Genomic DNA, 21,124 nt, shown 5'->3' on the forward strand with positions numbered 1-21,124 from the left:
ATTAGCGGAAGAGGCGGGGCGCCTGGAAACGGCCGCCGTAGAGTTGGCGGACTTGAGAAGGAGCGAAGATGGCGGAGTGAAGCACATTGAGGCTGTCTGGCCTTTGGGCCAGGGGGCGGGCCGGCCCCCGGGCGCTGGAGTGCTTCTGCCGGCCCGCGCGAGGTAAGCCGGGAAGGCTAGGGACGGGGAACTAGCAGGAGGTGGCGCGGCCCAAACCATCCGAGGAGCAGAGTGCAGAGCCTGCCTGCAGCTGGTGCGGGCCTTGGCTGGGCGCTGGTTTCCTTCTGAGCTGCCCTAGGGCGGCCGACCCTGCCTTTGAAGGTGTGTTGCACCACTTCTCAAACCCGTTCCGCCACTGACCTCAGTGCCTTGGGCTTGGCTGCGTTTGTGCTTTCGGCTCGTTCCCCAGTGGTTGCACCCACGCTGTATATCTGGCACGTTGTATATCTGGCGTTGTGTGTCGTTTATCTTTGAAGAATATCTTAGTTTTATTGGTTTGTTTCTGTTCCTCGTCTCACAACTTCTTGCCCACTGTTTTGCCTTGAGTCTCGGGTTTCAATCGAGGCCTGTCCGAGTTCTGAGTATTTTGTGTGCCCGTCCCGTTGACCTTGAGATTTGATGTAACAGGTCAGGTTCCTCACCCTCCCACACCACCCCGCCCGGGGATTTCAGTTTGAGTCTGTGTATCGTGTATGTACTCTTGCTTAACTCTGTTACATCCATTTATTCCCACTACCACCTCTCAAACTTTTTTAAGGTCTGAGAAAGCAGCTTTGTCCTTGTATGACCTGATAGTTGCCTATGGCGCATTAGTCTCGGCTGACTAGATAAAATTCACCGTAGTTTTCCAGAGCTGAAAGAGTCAGTATACAGTTTAATTTTTATATATATATATAAATATATAAATTTTTTTTAGAATGAGGAAGAGTTTGGGGAATTATTATTAGAAAGTAATTTGTTTAATGGGGGCAGGTTGCAAAGTATAATACTCAGGCATTTCTATTCTGTTTTTGTTTAACTTCATGGGATGTATCTTTTTGTAATTTGAGTTGTTATGACCCCTCACATTCGGTCTTTCAGTTAAATTGTGGGAAGGGTTCCTGTTACTAGGTTTCTGAGTTGGTGAAGCCTGTTTGAAACTGGCACTTTAGTTAGGCCCGGTTCAAATGACGTGTCCTACTACAAATGAATGTGACTGGTAAACACTTTGTGCTGGCTCTGGATTTAGCAGACCTGAAAATACTGGGTGAAGAAATAAAAGCTTTTTGTTGCTTTTGTCTGGAGTAGTTTTTTCCTTTCATTTAGGAAAATAAAGAAAATATGGTGCAGAACATTCTTCTTCCTACCTTACAAACAGGGGAGTGGTCATCTTTACTAAAGCAGAGGTCTTCTGTGGGAGGAGAGGGCCCACGGCATCATCAGATTCTCAAGGGGAACCTTCTTTAAAAACTTGAGAACCACTGCTTCAGGAGTTTTGACATCTTTATAAAATTAATGCCAGTGCAGATAAAGAGTAACTTCTTTTCTGATTGTTCCTTCCAAATAGTGTTTTATAATGTTTAAGACTTATTTGTTTCATTTGGATAATTATGCACATGGATGCATGTAGCACACATGAGGGCTATGTCCTTACTGCAATTTTTCTTTCTTCCCCTTACTGCAGGAAGAACAATTTCCTTGCCATTTAGGTGCTTTTATATTCATCTCAAAAAAAAAAAACAAAATGCTGAACTCGGGATTTGGCAAGTGAGTAAAAGTAGCTAATGCTTTTAAATACTGTTAAAGTAGCTCAGAAATAGCTAGATGGAAGTGGAACAAGAAATCATTAGCTTCAACTGAGAATGAATATCACAAGTGAGTATAAATTATTTAAGCTAAATCATTTATTTTCAACAAAACCAATGTATTAGATATAAAAGAAAATAAAAATTTGATCATTTTCCCAAACCAATAATTTTTATTGGATAAGGAGGAAAGATTTAGAGTATAGTCACTTAAATTTGAATTATAAAGCTCTTCAGTACACCTTTATTATCTCTTGGTATGAATCTATTCTTCTGAATTTACCACAGAAGTAAAGTACATTCTGCTGCTCAAAGAGCATTAAGTGATAGTGCTTTCATAGTAGACAGTAACCTTATGTGCAAATTAGGGTTCATAGCTACTGTATTAGTTTCCTGGGCTATAAAAAAGAACTACTAAGTGGGTGACTCAGAAATCAGACATCTAAAATCAAGGTGTTGCGGGGACCAGACTCTCCCTGAATGCACTTGGGAAGGATTTGTTCCAGACCTTTCTTCTAGTTTTTGGTAGTTCTTTGGCTTGTGGCAGCATAACTCCATCCTTCACAGGGCATTCTCCCTGTGTATGTCAGAGTCCTAAATTCTCCTTTTATAAGGACACTAATCAGATTAGGGGCCCATTCAGTATGACTTCATTTTAATTAATTACTTATGCAGTGACCCTGTTTCCAAATAAGGTCACATTTTGAGGTACTTGTAAGACAACATACGAACTTGGGGATGACATTTGACATAGTTCAACCCATAATGTCTACTTAGTCTTACACCTTGATTATTGATTATAATATATGAAAACATTGAACGTTCAACTGCTTTACGGATTAAAATCTTGTATCCCAATTGTATAAGGTGTTTAAATATAGTCGAACTCATAGAGCCTGACAGTAGAAGGATGGTTGCCAGGGGCTTCAGGGAGTGGAAATTAAGATTTATTTAATCAGTACAGAGTTTCAGTTTTGTGATACGAAGAGTTATAGAGATGGATGGTGGTGATGGTTGCACAATAATGTGAATGTACTTAATGCCATTGAGCTGTACACTTTAAAGGGTTAAGATGATAAATTGTATGTTATGCATATTTTACAATTAAAAAATGAAAAAGGTTAGTGAAAAGCTCCAACTATGTATATTTTAATATTAAGAAAAGGAATAAAAACGGAGGAAACAGAGTAAGTGCCCTTTAGTTGTAAGCATCTTTATCTTATGCTTTTAGAGTAAAGGCTTTGTTGCTTGGATTTATAACCTTAATTAATTAAGTCCATGCAGATTGTTGAATAAAAATTCAGCTGAGTTAATCAATTTTAATTGAAGTATAGTTGATTTACAATGTTGTCTTAATGTCTCCTATACAGTAAAGTGAGTCAATTATACATACACACACACACACATTCTTTTTTATATACTTTTCCATTATGGTTTATCCCAGGACTTTGAATATAGTTCCTTAATACAGTAGGACCTTGTTGTCCATCCATTCTGTATATGATAGTTTGCATCTACTAACCCCAAACTCCCACTCCATCTCTCCTACCTCAACTCCCCCTTGGCAAGCACAAATCTGTTCTCTATGTTTGTGAGTCTATTTCTGCTTCATAATAGGTTCATTTGTGTCATATTTTAGATTTCACACATCAGTGATACCACACAGTACTTCTCTTTCTGACGTCACTTAGGATGGTAATCTCTAGTTGCATCTATGTTGCTGCAGGTGGCATTATTTTGTTCTTCTAGCTGAGGAGTACTCCATTGTATATATGTGCCACATCTTCATTCATTCATCTGTTGTTGGACATTTAGGTTGTTTCCACATGTTGGCTGTTGTGAATAATGCTGCTGTTTAACATAGGGGTGTGTGTGTCTTTTTTAATTATGTCAGCAGAGTAAAGATCAGATTGGCGTCACTAAATGATTCATGAGTCAGGCAGCCTCTCATCTAGCAGATAGAAAGGACCTCCACTGAGCTGTAGAAGAGGAAAGGTGGGAACGGGGCAGAAACAGGAAATTATTAGCAAAAAATACATTATTTCAGGGAAGGTCATCCTCCTAAGAGGAACAGAAGGGTTCTGCTGACCGGGCAATTCCAGACTGACTGGTTAAAGGTTACATTTCTGCAGGAGGTTGAAACTGCAGTTAGGTTAGGTATTAAAGTCTTGGTTTGGTGATGTGGGGTTAGCACAAAGGACTCCATATTGGGCCTGAGTAATAGAAATTTTACATTTGTATAGCAACGTATAAATCTATAGGGAACTGATAAGCACTTATCAGTGCTTTTGTACTTAGAAAGTAAGTGCTTTTGTATTTACAAAGTACCTTTAAATTCTGGTACAGAATGATCTCTAGTATACTTTAAAGGAAAAAGCAGGGTGCAGAACAAGGTGTATAGTGTACTTTCATTTATAGGGAGGAAATAAATCTACTTAAGCAGATCTATATTAGTATAGTCTATCCATATTTGGGGGCAGAAACTGTCTAACAAACCCTGGATTTGTTTCAAATAGGACACTTTAAAACTTAATTTGGATGACAGTGAGACCCACTTTGTTTTATCAAATGTGTTCTGGATTTACATAGCAAAGTAAGAAAGTACTTAACTCCTATGGTATATCATTCTTCATGTCCTTAGAGGAAGCAACGTGTATGAGCTATTTATTGTGCATAACTAATTACCCAAAATTTGGTGGATTAAAACAACAGTAAACATTCATTATCTTTCACAGTTTATGTGGGTCAGCAGTTAGGGAGCAGCTTGGATGGTTTCTGGCTTGACATCTCATAAGGTTATATAGTCAAGATACTAGCTGGGATGGTAGTCATCTGGTCTGATTCTGTGGTGGCTCGTTCACATGGATAACAAGTTCATGCTGGTGGTGGAAAGCCTCAGTTCCTTCCACTGTCAGCCTCTTCCAGGGCTGCTTGAGTGTCCTTATGATACAGCAGCTGGCTTATCCCAGAACAAGGCAGGAGCCTCAATCCCACCTCTGACCTTGCCTCTGAGGTTACTCACTCACTTCCTCATTCTTTTGCTCATTGTTTGAACACTAACTAGTATACTGCAATACAGTTTTGACACTAACCATCTGGAATTAATGCAGACCCCCCCCCCCCAAGTCAAAGGACATGACCCCCAGGAAGACTGCCCTTACTTTAGATGTCAGCTGTATTTTGAAGGATCCTCAGGACACTTCTACTTCTGACCAACTGGCTGCAGATTCAGGAATGCCAATGACCCTGTAAGAACCCATTTTGGGTTTTGTTGGTTTTGTATGTTGTTTTTCTGTTCTCCATTTATCTGAGCTCTAATATTTATTTTTCCCTTCTTGCTGCTTTGGGTTTAGTTTTACTCTTTTTCTAGTTCCTTAATGTATAAAGTCAGGTTGTAGGTTTGATACCCTTCTTTTTCAGTTTTACCATTTACAACTATAAATTTCTCTCTCAGCACTGCTTTTGCTGCATCCTGTAAGTTTTGGTATGTTGTGTTTGTTTTCTTTTGTCTCAAGATTTTTCTTTTTTGACTGCACTGTGTCTTCATTACAACATACAGGCTTAGTTGCCATGTGGCGTCTTAGTTCCATGACCAGGGATTGAACCCATGTACCCTGCATTGGAAGGTGGATTCTTAATCACTGGACCACCAGGGAAGTTCTTGCCTCAAGATATTGTCAAAGTTCCCTCGTGATTTCTTCGTTGACCTGTTGGTTGTGTCAGAGTATGTTGTTTAATTTCCACTGGTTCATTTACTGTAAATTCCAGAGATTTGTAGTCTCCCTCTAGGAACAAGGGGCAGTCAAAATTTTTTATTATACAGTGGTTACATAGATCAACCTTGATTCATTTTTAGAACAGATTATTAAAGGGGTTGAATACCAGGGGCAGTAATAAGGGGGGACCATCTTAAAGCTGACTACTACATAAAGTCATTTGACTCAGATCTAGCTGGCACAAGAGCTACATTGAAAGTTCCTGTTCTATCTTTTCATCCTCTTAAGTCAAATTTTTTAATATAAAAAATTTACTTTTATAAATGAAAAGTAAATTACTTTTTTTCCTGTATCAGCAGCAGCAGTAAACAAATGAGTTTAGGGACCCAGAAATGCCTAGTAAAGCACCAACTTTACAGAATGTATGTGTAAGTTTTATAGATCACAGTGTATAGTTGTTATAATAGTAACCTAGTTAGTAGTTACAGTAGTTATAGTAGTAATATATATATTTTATATATTATTATATATATAATAGTAGTTATAGTAGTAACCTCTATTCCACTTTCTTTCTCTATGAATTTGCCTCATCTAGGTACCTCATGTAAGTGGACTTTATACAGTATTTGTCCTTTTTTGTCTGATTTACTTTTGCAGATATTTACAGTTTAAGTGTTATGTTCAATAGCAATAAACTGCTGATGTTTTTACATGTTTGCATTGGGTGATCATGGTACAGTACATACTGTTTTACCTGTGGTTAGTTTACAAACTTTTTATTGTTCACTCTTAATCTTAGGTAGTTGAAGATAATTCTGAGTAAGATGATACACATGGTTTTTCCTATTAAGTATTTAAACATCACCTTTGAAGTACAGTACTGCTTTTAAACACAGATGTTTTACATAGAATCATTTCATGGCTATAAAAACTTAGAATATATTACTGATTTGTGTAACATGAAATTGACATGTATCTCTCATTTTATATAATACTAGTTTTTATATAAATCTAACTTTTTGTGTATACTTAGATATTTTTTCTGGCTATTGCTTCTGCTTTACTGATAATACTGAATTTGGTGGTATGGTTGGATATTTTCTTTTAAACAATATGCAATCCAAGCAGGTTTTTTTTTTTTCTGTTTTTAAATATTACTTTTAAAAAGTAAGCTCCTGTAGAAATACCTATCTTAATCCTTCTGTTTTTTAATTTATTTTGTATTTCCAGGTGCTTCTACATTGTCTTCTGGAGTGGGGTAGTCCTGCTTCTCTTATCCAGTCACCTTCCCTGTTGAAATGTGGATGTTTCTTCTCTACACGTTGCCTCCGTGACTTGCACTGGAAAGGCTGCTCTTCTTTTTGCTCCCACTCAGATTCCGCACAGAGAAGCCCTGGGCACAGTCCTTCCGCCAAGTTCTCCTGGAAGAGAGGAGCAGCTGAATCACAAAGAAATTATTTCAAAAGCTGAAGGCTGATGTCTCGTTTGAAGCAGATGCTATGATGGTGATATTTGTGAATTCTTTACCTTTTGTTCCAAACAAGAAGACTGACTATAAATAGCAGGTATCAGTATCACATCAGGGTTCTGGGTTTTTTTTGTCTTCCAGTTTTAATCACTATCATGATAAGCACAGTTAAGACTTAAAACAGTAAATTCTAGATATATGTTCTAATTTGAAATGAAAGAGATGCTTAAAGAGATGGCTTACATATGTATCTACATCCTGGCTTATCCTTTGACATGGATTTACTAGATAAGAACAAAGGTCCTGATTTGCAATAAAACCGTTGATGTGATAAAGAAGTAAAAAGACAAGATATCACAAGGTTACTTCCATATGTGAATAAACCATCACAAACCTATAAATAGCTGTTTTTACATATGTAAGTCCACAGTTTGGGATGATAAGAGGAATTTTTCTCCTGGAGAAGGAAGCTGTGGTTGACTTCATTCTCAGAAATCTTTGGATATTTGGTATTTTTAAATGTTTTTTCATTCATCTAAGGAATGACCACATTGTGCAGATGCTAACCTTATGAATGCATGCCTGGGTTTAGTGAAAGATTGGTAAAAGGAAACAAGTTTTGACTCCAGTGATGGAACCCTCTTCACCTCTGGAGCATGAGAGACCTACTGTATTACAAAGTGTTTCATTCTTTTTTGTGGAGTCTTATATAGCGCTTGAGACTTGGTTTTACATGCTGCTAAGGCTGGAAGAAAAGTGGCATAAGTGGATTTTCTGTTCAGGGGATGTGATGGACCTTACAGTATGACCTGCCTCAGCTGTGGACATAGAGGAGTGGAGGAAAAAAGGAGGAAACTTTCCGTATTATTCCTTTCCCTTGGAAAAATAAGTGAAAGTGCTTTATGCAGCTCTGAGTTTATGGCATTTCACATTCTTACAGCTCTGTTTTTTGTAAAAGCATAAATAACTTTTTTCCTTTGACCCAAGATGGGTTCTTGGCTATTTGTTTTTCTAGGCAATAGGTGTAATGTCTGACTGAAAAGGCTTGGACTCAGGTAACTTTCTCCAGTTGGAACTGAACTTTCTCATCAGAGAATGGACCTCAGAGGAAATGTACCCAAACGTGATTGGTTCCGTGTAGATTTAGAAAAATTCAGAGTGTGAAAAAAAGTGGGGGAGAAACCCTCAAACAGGAAAAATAATTCCAATAAGAAAAGTAATGCACTTCCTTTCTGTGAAAACATGTATTATCTGATGAACAGTCTATAGGGTAAAGCTGTCCTTGCTTCCAAATCAACAGAGGACCACTGTATGAATTTCCAGGTCTTTACATAAGAAGGAAACCTTTTATAATAAGTCTGTGAGTAGAGAAAGAATTTAAAGCTGCTTCAATGAAATTAAGATCAAATCATCTTAGATTATCTCTGTGATACACAGAATGTTTGCCCAGGGTCATACGTGCTGTGCTGCTGAAATCTTGGGAAAGATTTATCAGAATTTGAGAGTGATAGAAATAGCCAAAATTGGAAAATAATTGAGTATTCTTAATCATTAGTTAAATTGGTCAGCTAGTTTGCATTGACATAAAACATTTTGGCAAAATAATTACATGATAAAGATAAAATATAATTTCTCTTAATTGCGAGCAATTACTCAGTGCTGTAAAACATAGTCAAAGTAGCTTGGATAAAGGTAACTTAAATTTTTCTCTTAGTAACTTCTCAGCCATTTCCTGATGTTTTCTCTCAGTATTTTGGAATTGTTAAAAACTGTAGGAATGCTTTAGGAATGGAACCTGCCTATATAAGTCCCGTTGGTACGTTGAAAATATCAACATTTGTTTGTTAAAGCCATCTCCTCCCCCCGCCCTTTTTTTTTTGGCAAGAATCTTTTGGCAGAGTATAGCAGAGACGTGTACCAGCAGCACCAGTGAAACTGTCTCTTTTCCACTTGTTTAAATATGTGTGTGTATCAGACTCATCTTCTCAAGTTGCTTTACATATTTTCATTTCACAGCTAAGAGACCACTGCTTAATGCTTTCTTTCAAATTGTTTCCGCATCTTCCATGATTTTCATCAGATGGCATTTAACAAAATGGGTATATTCCAGTTGTATTTGCCCGGTGTTTACTTACTGCATCCACATTGTTTTCCTGATGTATTTTGTTCCACTTCATGATGGCAAAAGCTATAATTTTAGGCAGGACTATGCCTCTTTCTGTAGCTGTGCCTACTTCCTTTACTTTGCTTATCCATGTTAGCTGGCATTTTTTTCTTTTAAAAAGTTGAACAAAAACGGGATATGTGCAATAGAAATATATATATGTATATTTTTTTTCTAAATACTTGTGGACAAATGTTACAAGTTGTTTAAGAACAACAAAATCACCAATGTCTTCCATTTTGAGATGTGTATAGTTTTGTAAGCATTAGTGCTTGGTAGCATATTGTAGTGCCATGTTAGGGGTTAGTGCATGAGCTTAGTAATACTTTAAACTTCAGGATGAATTACAGAAAATAATAGTGTAAAAAGATTGGGAAATCTAGACCTTTTTTTTTTTTTTCTCATAAATATCTGAATCTGTGATATTCTCCCTGGGGAAAAAGAGATTAAAGCCAAAAGTACTCATTTAGGAATAGAAATGTGGGGTCACAACATGAGATACTGTCTTTGAGGATATTTAAGCTTTCCATGAGGTAGCTGGAAAGCAGTTGCCTTTGTGTCTTTATGAAACCTTACATCAAAACAAGGCCCTATTTCATGATTTGGCTTTGCTCTCTCAAGTTTGAAGTGAAATTGTTCTTACACTGTTTTCACATTGTATGTCTGGTAGGTTTATTGTTTTTCCACTCCTTTTGCATCAGATTATTTTATATTTTGCATGTTACCAAGATTTTGTGTTTATTGCTCAAGTGACTGTTTTTCTGATCTGCAGGCCATTTATGCTTCCATCTACAGTATGCTACGGGTTAACAGAACAACACTGATCAGTAGTTCAGAGTGTCCTAGATGAATTTCTCATGGGTTTTTCCTGTTTTTAAATCTGCTGAATTGTGTATTGATGGGATTCCAGACCTTTTCATGAGAATTGGAAATGAAGCTAACTGGAGCCTACCTAGGCTGCCATGTGTTAACTCTCTGCTTGGTTATAGTGATTGCCTCAGACAGCTTTCACTTTTTTCTGCTTTCCTCGTAGAAATAAAAGTTTGTTTTGTTCTGAAAGCATAGCTTTCTGTAGAAAAGAAATTCCTACCTCTAAAAGCTTTCTTGAGAACTTGGAAATGGCAGTTTTCTGCTGTGGTTTTTAGATCTCAGGAGAGTTCAGGATAGACACAGATTCTACAGTTAGTATGATAGGAAATGCAAAACATTTTTAATGTGGTGTGACACGTGCAGAAGCAGGCTTAAACAAATTGACTCTTGGGCAGCAGATCTCCAGGGACCCAGGTTTTAGATTCTAAGATTGTACTTAAAAGTGGTTGTACTCTTGGTTCAAGTAGTTTAGTGCCTGGGAGAATCCACTTCTGCAAAGCATTTAAACGTTTTTAAAAATACCTCTGCAAAGGTAATGAATGCAAAATAGCAGAGTATATAGGAAAGGATATTTCCTATTGCAAAAAAAAAAAGCCATAAAACAAGCTCATAATTTTCAAGAGGTAGAATTTCAGTAGCAATAACAGTTTTGCATGTATAATAAGTTGCATTAGCAAGATTGTACAATAGACTACTACTTGAATTTGAGACTGCGATCAACAGAATTCCATGAAAGGAAAAAGATGTTTTAGATAAAGAGTGTATAAAGGTACTTAAAAAAAACTATGAATGTGCATGAATATATCATTATGTGAGAAATAGCAATTTTTGTGTAAGTCAAAGTTTAAATACTTTACTTGGTTGCTAGAGCAGAGGTTCTTTAGAGCCTCGTTAAATTAACCTTATCTGATGCTTAACCTGGAAACATACCCCTGCTGACGTATCCCCACCGAAGCACATCGTGTGGGGATTTTGCTCATGACGTTTCTTTTAGCAACAGGCCATTTATAAAATGGCATACATTTTGCTTTGTCACCTCATCTTTCTCCATTAGTTTCCTGGGTACGTTTTTTAAAAGAAAAGTTTGTTGTGTGTATATATTTATGGTTTAAAAAACAAACCAAGAGCTTGGATAACTGGCTTTTCCTCATGCCTATTAGTATAGGGGAGTTAGGATTTCAAGGTGTTAAGCAAAAGGATTGAAAGGAATGGCCAAAGACAGTACATCATCTAATGTAGATGTGCCAAAGCCTGTGGTTTATGACAGCTTATTTTATCAGGAACCCAGTAAACTAGTTTCTTGATCTGCAGAACAACACAGCTCTCACATCTAGATGTAATTGTGGAACAAGGGCGACTACTTTTACCTCATGTTCATCTTGGCCATTTAGTACCTTGAAGATTCCCCAAAACTGTGTTCCCTTGTTTCCCAGGGGGGAAAGCTGAAAGATAAATAGAGTGGATCTAAGAAAATAGTGCCTCTTGAATACTAAATTCTTAAATGGCAACTCCAAAGGATAGAGAAAAGGCTCTATTATTAAATGATTATAGCTCCTCTTTATATGTCCTATGCCTTCAGTTGGTGTTAGAGGCATTGGAATAATCAAGCAATATTCAGACATCTGCACGATCATGAGGACACCACTGCATGTTACAGTGATGTCAACAGTTGAGTTACTTAGAACAATTAAAGATTACCCGCAACAGCCACATAACAGTTCTAAATGCTCAAATGTGCTCTTGAGTTTTTGTGGTCTCAAAGTATGGTTGATTATTTTCCAATATTGTGATCCCATGTTTACTCTTTATGTACCTGTGATATGCAAAATATGAAGAGACCCTTGGCCTCCAGGAGTTTACATTCTCATGGTGCTGCTGGTACAAGCAAATTGCTTCTAGTTTATTCAGAACATTGCTTGGCTGTTAATTATACCATGTTTGGAAGGATTCCTTGGCCAACAGTTTTCAAAAGCAGAGGGCTATGCTCAACTTCAGGGCACTGATTTTTGAGTTTACATTGTATTAGCTCTGCTGTTCATAAACTCCTTTTCCCCAGGGAGCTGTGCAGGTATGCTCATTAATGTGAATCAGAAACCATTCTGCCTAAGAGCATTTTCACCGTCTACACCACCTATGTATGCTCTTCTATGCCATCACTGTCAGTAAATGGCCAAGAAAACTTAACTGCTCCAGAGGACATCTGTCAGTACTCTTTTCCCAAATTTTTACATTATTCTCTACCCGAAAGGACCAGAATTTGCAATTAAGCCTTTTATAACTGAATAGGGTCCAAATTTTAACCTTTTTGTGTGTGACTTTTATACCTCTGTTCTGAAGCAGCATTGTGATAGATGTGGAGCAGCTGCCTGCATTTCTAAGCAATCACTTTATCAACCTATATTTTCAGTGGAAACTGCATGTATCCCTTGTAATTTCCCCTAATTCCTCTTAGTGAAAGAGTTTACTCTGCATGTTTATTAAAACTGGGTCTGAATGAAAGTACGAGCAATAGTGGCAGGCCCATAACTCTTTAGAGTATAATATTCCTAATGCATGGTTGAAAATGTACAGTGTTAATGTGGTTACTAGTAATTATATATATCCATTTATTAGTAATGAAGCAATAGAGACTTAAACCACTATCTTGAATTTATTGTTTGGATCATTAGTTTTCATTTTCTAAGTAAAGACTCTTTCTTCCGTTGAAAATGGGAGCTAGAACAGGGGCAACCACAAGACATTCAGACTGTCAAGAAGAGAGCATAACAGTGCTCACCCTCTAACTTCTTGCCTGGTTCCATTAGTCCCCAAGCATGTTTAAAAACAAAGCACAAACTAAGCATGTTGAATAAAAAGCTGTTGTGGCTCTAATAATCAAGTGCAGAGTTTCAGAAAGGGTATGGAGTGCCAGTGTGGAAGATGTAACCAGGAATGGGATTTGTCTGATAAAGTTTATGTGGCTTAACTTTGGATCTCTTTAAGACTAGAATCTTGAAAGTGAAGAGAGACAATAATGCATGTACTTCAGATGTTCCAGGATTTTCAGGTAACTGGGCAGCTCTTTGGATGGTACTGCTATTAACCAGCCGTAAGAGTTCCTTCCAGCAAAGGAGCCCTTTACATTTTATGGAGATAGTCCTTAAAATACTCACACACCTGTAGTTTGGTTTCTCTGTTGTTCCTGTATTCAAATTTTCAAAGAAAAGTTTTATAGCCAGAGTTTTATAATTTGTTGCTTAAAGTTTTTTATGCCAGGTAAAAAGGAGCAGCTTTTCCCATTTTGAAGAAAAACCTTGTCATTTATTTTCTTGATGTAGAAAATAGACCAGTTTATTGTGATAGCTTACAATTTTTTGAGATGATTTCTGATTTTGAAATAACCCATGAAAGAACATGTGATCATGACAAATGTACAAATGGGATTCATTGTATCTGAAAGAGGACTAAGTAGAAGAGAATTCAGAATTAGACTGGTTTTCACTAGGCACCATCCAGTTTCACATTCAGTGATTGAAAATTATTTCTACCTGACTTTCATCTTTGCTGTGGGATTTGATTCCAAATACCTTTGGATAACTTTCCAGTAGTTAAAAATTGAATTACTAATAGTCATTTGACTCAGTTCAGGAAGTGAAATGTCATATCCCATATGTAAAGTTTCTCTTTGGTACTTAATAATAACATGTCTGCCAAACAAACCAGTAAAGATTGAAGGACAGAGTTTCTCTAATCTCTGCTTCCATTATTCCACTAGGGCATATTAAAATGTTAATATTAGAAATCCAAACATCACAGATTTCTCCAGGAACTCACAGATTTCTCCAGGAACTCATACTTCTCCAACCTTTAAGTCAGAATAGATATGTTAAGGTTAGAATTTTCAAAAGATTTTGTCTCCTTTGGTGATGGTATGCCACACCATAGATTAAAATGTTTTTCTCCCAGGGATAAGTATTCTGGCAATAAATTATCATCAGTCCTTAAGCAACAGTAATGTTTTCACGCTTACCTTAAAACCACCTATCACTGGTAATTTTAAAAGATTCATATTAGAATAACCTTCACAGAGACTTACTTCAGTAGCTTGTTTTTACTGTTCAGCATTTTCTCCTTCCCATGGTATATAAGATAATGTTAAAAGACTTTCATTGACTGTTTGGAGTTTTACAAAAGGCCACTTACTTTCTAATCTATGCATCTTTGGGATTGTAGATTAAATTTTATTCTTTGCTGTAAAAAGGAACTGCTGTAAGAGTTAGAAACTCTGCACCTGTGTACATATATATTTTGGCAATAAAGCAGCATGGGCTGAGAATGCACTGAAATTTTACTGTTATTATTTGGAATGGGTAATTGTAATAATGCAGTGAATTATGGAGAGTGAAGAAGGAGCCTATTCACAGACCTGTGCTGAGGTAGGCTCCAGATGTCAAAGAAAACAAAGGACCTGGGTTTCTTGATATCAAGTAGCAGTTTCTGGTGTAGTTCAAGGAAAAAACAGGTAACCATATGAATAAAGAGGTACCACATTTAATGTATGCCCTTATGCCATCCCCTTTTTTAACCTAAAGTTAGGGCCAACTTTATGCTAGGTCTGGGAGCAAATGTGTAGTTTCTGGTAAGGAAATAAGTGAGCTAAGTTCAGTAATGACAAAATTATTGCAGATAATCCATCCTATCTGAAATATATAAAACATTTAAGATGCTTTTATATTTAACTTTAAAAAGTTAAATAACTAAAGAGGTTTTAACACTAAGATACCTTGTAGGTTTAGGGAAAAGGAGTCATTTCAAATTTTAGAAAGTGGATGTTACAAGCTTCCTTGAGATTTGGCTATTAACAAAGAACAGCTATGTGGGTTTGTGATGTGACAACTAATGTAGTTTCTTCCTTTGATTTCTGAGACTTCATTTAACACAGTGATACATTCTACTCCCAGGTCCTGTGCTAGATGGTGGAGTTAACAAAAATTGAAGTGGTTTCTGCCATTAACTGAGGAGCTTGAAAGTGTACAACTTGGAAACCTCCAATATGCAATTTTTTTGTTCTTCTAAGTACATAGATTTTTTTTTTTAATACTTTTTGGGTGCACCACATGCCATGTGGGATCTTAGTTGCCCAACCAGGGGTTGAACCCATGTCCCCCACAGTGGAAGCACAGAGTCATAACCACTGGACCACCAGGGAAGTCTTTAAGTACATGGAATTTTGAAAATACTCTTATTTAACACATATACAATGCTAAATGATATCTTTACAGAGTCTGTTAATATCAGCCAGTCATTGATATTACACTTCCCAGAGGAGCTCTTATACCACTAAGGCTTGTTTAAAAGTCAGTCATTTGTGAGTGTCAATTAATACAACATTTATAAAAGGCATATACCAAAATTGTAAATGAACATGCCCTTTGGCTGTTCCACTTTAGGAATCACTTCTACAGAAATACCTGGACAGATATGCAAAGACATGTACGAGGGTCCAGTATAGGAATGGTTAAATACTGATGCATTCATGACTGAATCATATGTAAGTGTTAAGTAATTGCTGAGGCCTGGTATAGAAAGCTGTGACATGTGCTATACAAGAAGCAGGTTGCAGAATAATGTGAAAATATTACTGCCTATTATGTCTGTCCACATGAATTAAAGTTATAATAATTAGCATTTATTGAGCATTTACTATTAAGCACTACTCTTAATTAACATTAGATGTATTCACTAACTCATTTAATCCTCACTGTAGTCCTAGTTAGCTTTTAACCCCTATTTTAAAAGAAGAGTTTAATTCTTTAAGTTCATGGCTAATAAGTACCCAAGCCACAATTTGAATCCAAATCATTTGGCTCCCAGATTGCTCTACTGTGCCTCTCAAAAATATAAGGAAGAGTGTACTTTACCCTTTACTTTGACACACATCTACTATATCTGACTTTGATTCTAGAGTAAACATCTGATTTGTATTTGGGAAAAAAATTTAAAGTCAACCATCTTGATTAGATGTCAAGTCTAAGCATTTAATTTTCCATTGAAAGTTTACCAAAACAAATCCAAAGTTAAAATAGCTACATAAGATGAGCTTAATTTAGATAAAATATGTTCAGGTAGACATACCATACACAGTACAAACCCCAGGATGACTCACTAGAGACTATTGGGTCTCATTCTTCAGGAATAAAGCTTTTCTGGTACTGTTTGTTGCCAGAGGCTTCCTCCTTACTTAACCAAATTTTGCAAACTGTAAAGCATAAAGCAAGTCAGAATTTTCTTTCTCAAATATTTTTAAAGGAAAATATCCTTTATGCAGTCAAAAAGGAAAAGAACTTGCTATTAAACCTACTGGGCACGTCTGAACCATGTTACCCTGTCTGCGCGCCACCCTTGGCTGTTATCATCTGACTACTAGTGCCAGCCCCTCTGGGTCTGCTTGCCACCTCTCACCCATTGCTCACAGGACAACACAATGAGACTCTGAAAAAGAAAATTTGATCCTGTCATAGGGCGTCCTCCTTTAAAATTCTTCCAAGAGCTTTTCATTGTTCTTGGGATAAAAACAAATATCCTTTAGGAGGCCAATATGGCTTTGCAGCCTCTGGTTTCTGGACACTATTACAACTCCTACGTGCCTTTTTAGGGGCCTCACTGGGCCCTCATATAAGCCGTTCCCTCTATCAGCTTATTAACTCCTACTAATCTTTCAGAAAAGTTATGACCAACCTAGATAGCATATTAAAAAGCAGAGACGTTCCTTTGCCAACAAAGGTCCTTCTAGTCAAGGCTATGGTTTTTCCAGTGGTCATGTATGGATGTGAGAGTTGGACTGTGAAGAAAGCTGAGCGCCGAAGAATTGATGCTTTTGAACTGTGGTGTTGGAGAAGACTCTTGAGAGTCCCTTGGACTGCAAGGAGATCCAACCACTCCATTCTAAAGGAGATCAGCCCTGGGATTTCTTTGGAGGGAATAATGCTGAGGCTGAAACTCCAGTACTTTGGCCACCTCATGCAAAGAGTTGACTCACTGGAAAAGACTGATGCTGGGAGGGATTGGGGGCAGGAGGAGAAGGGGACGACAGAGGATGAGATGGCTGGATGGCATCACTGACTCGATGGACGTGAGTCTGAGTGAACTCTGGGCGTTGATGATGGACAGGGAGGCCTGGCATGGTGCAATTCATGGGGTCTCAGACGCAACTGACCTGAACTGAATCTTTCAGACCACTGCTGAAACACTTCAACAGAAAGACCTTCCCTGACCCCAGAACCAGGTCAGGTACCTGCTATATGTTTATTTTTCTATGTCCCTTTTCTTCAAAACCCTTACTACAGTTGTAACTTTAAATGCCTTCATGTGGTTATTTGAATGTCCATCTCTAACTCGAAAGATACAGAAGAGTGGTTTTTGCTAATTTCTAGCAGCTAGCATAATTTATAGCTATTTATTAAATGAATAATATGATAAGCTATTGAACCACAGTGCTACATAAAGCAAAATAATGAGAAAACAGCATTTGGTGAGTATTTGGTGTTTTTATCATTCCTTTCATTACTATCCTATTACTATTCCTTTTCAGTTTACAACTGAAAAGGTAAAGATAAATATATATTATGGAGTTAACTTGTTGAACATTACCTACAGAATATGTATATACCTGTATCTCATGTAAGAAAAAAATGATTTCTCAGTATTCATATGACAATTGCTCCATGTAGGAATAACAGTTAATTAGCAGAAGTACAACTCAGGCCACTCATACATCTTTTGATCACAGCATTCATGGGACATTGGCTCTTAATTCTTAAATTTGCCATCAGAATGTTTTCAAAAATAAATATTATGAAATTGATAAGAAGCCAAAATAAATTAAGACAAATAGCTATGAAACCTGGACAGAAGTCTCCTGTTTCTCATCTTCTAGAAACATCTTCACAAATCACTTGGAAAATCAGTCTAGAGGTAAACATAATAAATCACATTTCCTATCCATTCTTGAAGTCGATGTTTATTGAGAAGTGATCAAACAGCACCTATTGTTGAAGACAGCAAGAAGGCCTGCTTCTGATACTCAACCTCTGATTCTGAATTACTTTGTTTGCTTGGACTGGTCAGGAGGCACTTTCTTCAGAATTTTCATGAGTGAATTTAAGCGAGTATGTGTTAAGATTATCTTCTCTTTCAGCTGGGAAGAGAAATATAGATGTCAGGGCATCTTAATTTTAACTTTCAATCTGATTCTAGAAGCCACTTCAGATTAAAACTAGTGATTCGGAGCTAGTAATATTACAACACATTTCATAAGTACATTTGTTCTATTATGAAAGAACTTTATGCAACAAACCTAGAGCACAGTAAAGTGACAGATACAAAGTTTCCTGTGAAAAAAGACCAGTCACTGATGCTGAGCACTGCTACTTCTGGTCTCCTTCTTTCCTAGCCCTTATCACCAGGTTAGTGTTAACTCCGAAACTTGGGAAGACAAGAACAAAGTACAATCAGAAAGCTTGTGGAGACAGAAGCATTAATGACTCTTTCCCTCTTTTTTCCAGCAGCAAGAATTCTTTAAATTCTTGTTTAGAGTAACATATGTCTGTCTTCAATTGCTAATGGTCTTCAAAGGTAGCTCTGGTTGTCAGGTTTAGCACAGATGCTTCTGGTAGATGATTTTCAGTAGTTTTTTTTTTTTTCCAGCTTAGAATAGCCATATCTAAAACCAAACTTAGTGGTGTTACTCAGTTGCATGAAGTTATCATGGATAAGTCTTAGTAAAAAAAAACAACACCCAACTTAATTTCTGACATAGCACAAATCTACTTTTTATGATTCAAGATACAAGAATATTCAAAATACATCGGGAAGTTCTGCTTAAGCAGGTCACTATAGAGTCCATCAGTCTTATTTGGGTGCCCTTGGACATAATCATTTTTGTTACTTCAAGATTTTTTTTTTTCAGTCTTTAGTGTTCAACATTTTTGCTGTCTGTTGGCTATAGTTCTCTCTGCATTTATCTTACCTGATAAATGAGGTTTATCAAGGTCTTAGACATGTAAACTGTTTTTCATCAAATTCAGGAAGTTTTTAACCATTATTTCCTTGAACATTTTTTCTTTTTCCTCTCCCTTTTGTACTCCCATAACCAAACCATATTTAGGCATGCTTTATGGTATTTGGATCACAATAAACCGTGGAAAATTCTGAAAGAGATGGGAATACCAGACCACCTCACCTGCCTCTTGAGAAATCTGTATGCAGGTCAGAAAGCAGCAGTTAGAACTGGACATGGAACAACAGACTGGTTCCAAATAGGAAAAGGGGTACGTCAAGGCTGTATATTGTCACCCTGCTTATTTAACTTATATGCAGAGTACATCATGAGAAACGCTGGACTGGAAGAAACACAAGCTGGAATCAAGATTGCCGGGAGGAATCTCAATAACCTCAGATATGCAGATGACACCATCCTTATGGCAGAAAGTGAAGAGGAACTGAAAAACCTCTTGATGAAAGTGAAAGTGGAGAGTGAAAAAATTGGCCTAACGCTCAACATTCAGAAAACGAAGATCATGGCATCTGGTCCCATCACTTCATGGGAAATAGATGGGGAAACAGTGGAAACCGTGTCAGACTTTATTTTGGGGGGCTCCAAAATCACTGCAGATGGTGACTGCAGCCATGAAATTAAAAGACGCTTACTCCTTGGAAGAAAAATTATGACCAACCTAGACAGCATATTAAAAAGCAGAGACATTACTTTGCCAACAAAGGTCCGTCTAGTCAAGGCTATGGTTTTTCCAGTGGTCATGTATGGATGTGAGAGTTGGACTGTGAAGAAGGCTGAGCACCGGAGAACTGATGCTTTTGAACTGTGGTGTTGGAGAAGACTCTTGAGAGCCCCTTGGACTGCAAGGAGATCCAACCAGTCCATTCTAAAGGAGATCAGCCCTGGGATTTCTTTGGAAGGAATGATGCTAAAGCTGAAACTCCAGTACTTTGGCCACCTCATGCGAAGAGTTGACTCATTGGAAAAGACTGATGCTGGGAGGGATTGGGGGCAGGAGGAGAAGGGGACAACAGAGGATGAGATGGCTGGATGGCATCACTGACTCGATGGACATGAGTCTGAGTGAACTCCAGGAGTTGGTGATGGACAGGGAGGCCTGGCATGCTGCAATTCATGGGGTCGCAAAGAGTTGGACACAACTGAGCAACTGAACTGAACTATGGTATCCAACAAATCTCTTAAGCTAGTTTATTTTCCTTCATTCTTTTTTCTCTCTTCTTCAGATTGCAAATCTCATCAATCTGTCTCCAAGTTTGCTGATTCTCTAGTCAACTCAAATGTGTTGTTGAGCCACTCTACTAAAATTTTCATTTCAGTTATTTATTGCACTTTACAATTCCAGGATTTCCATTTAGGTTTTCTTTTTTTTTTTCCTCTTTAGGAACATCCTCTATTTAATGAGACACTCATCAGACCTTCTTTTACTTCTTTTTTAAAAAATTTTATTCATTTATTTTTGGCTGTGCTGGGTCTTCTTGCTGCACAGTCTTTCCTCTAGTTCCGGAGAGCAGGGGCTACTCTCAGTTGTAGTACACAGGTTTCTCATTGTGGTGGCTCTTTTATTGCAGAGCGTGGGCTCTAGGGTGCACAGGCCTCAGTAGTTGCGGCACATAGGCTCAGTAGTTGTGGTGCACAGCCTAAGTTGCTCCATAGCATGTGAAATCTTCCCAGACCAGGGACTGAACCCACGTCTCCTGCATTGGCAGGCAGATTCTTCACCAATGAGCCACCAGGGAAGCCCCATACCTTCCTTTCCTTCTTTAAGCATGGTTTCCTTTACCCTTTTGCACATATTTTTAGGGCTTCCCTGGCTCAGTGGCAAAGAATCCACCTGCCAATATGATCACCTGGAGAAAGAAATGGTGACCCACTCCAGTATTCTTGCTGGGGAAATCTCATGGACAGAGGAACCTGGTGGGCTAGAATCCATGGGGTCACAAAAGAATGAACACAACTTAGCAACTAAAAACAACAACATATTTTTAATTGCTGCTTTGAAGGCTTCGTTTGCAAAGTCTCAACATCTGGGCCTTTTCAGTTTTTGATGCCTGTATTTTATCCTGAGTA

General features: G+C 37.7%; 1 protein-coding gene and 1 long non-coding RNA gene across 3 annotated transcripts in view; one reads left to right on the forward strand and one right to left on the reverse strand.

Moving 5' to 3' along the window:
- On the forward strand, window positions 1-10,732 carry LOC138443512 (uncharacterized). Its single transcript, XR_011258185.1, has 2 exons — window positions 1-162; window positions 6,731-10,732. It is a non-coding gene; the product is annotated as an uncharacterized lncRNA (long non-coding RNA).
- OIP5 (Opa interacting protein 5) overlaps window positions 6,249-21,124 on the reverse strand; it is a 22,844-nt gene continuing 7,968 nt past the window's right edge. The window contains exon 5 of one of the 2 annotated variants that reach the window (XM_069596044.1): window positions 6,249-6,921. In XM_069596044.1, coding sequence (XP_069452145.1) covers window positions 6,709-6,921 — 213 coding nt within the window. In that variant the 3' untranslated portion in view covers window positions 6,249-6,708. Of the gene's footprint in view, window positions 6,922-17,985; window positions 18,179-21,124 lie in introns of those variants that run through there. The other variant, XM_069596045.1, reaches the window with a different exon arrangement.

The sequence above is a fragment of the Ovis canadensis genome, chromosome 7, assembly GCF_042477335.2.
Source record: "Ovis canadensis isolate MfBH-ARS-UI-01 breed Bighorn chromosome 7, ARS-UI_OviCan_v2, whole genome shotgun sequence".
Classification (NCBI taxonomy): domain Eukaryota; kingdom Metazoa; phylum Chordata; class Mammalia; order Artiodactyla; family Bovidae; genus Ovis; species Ovis canadensis.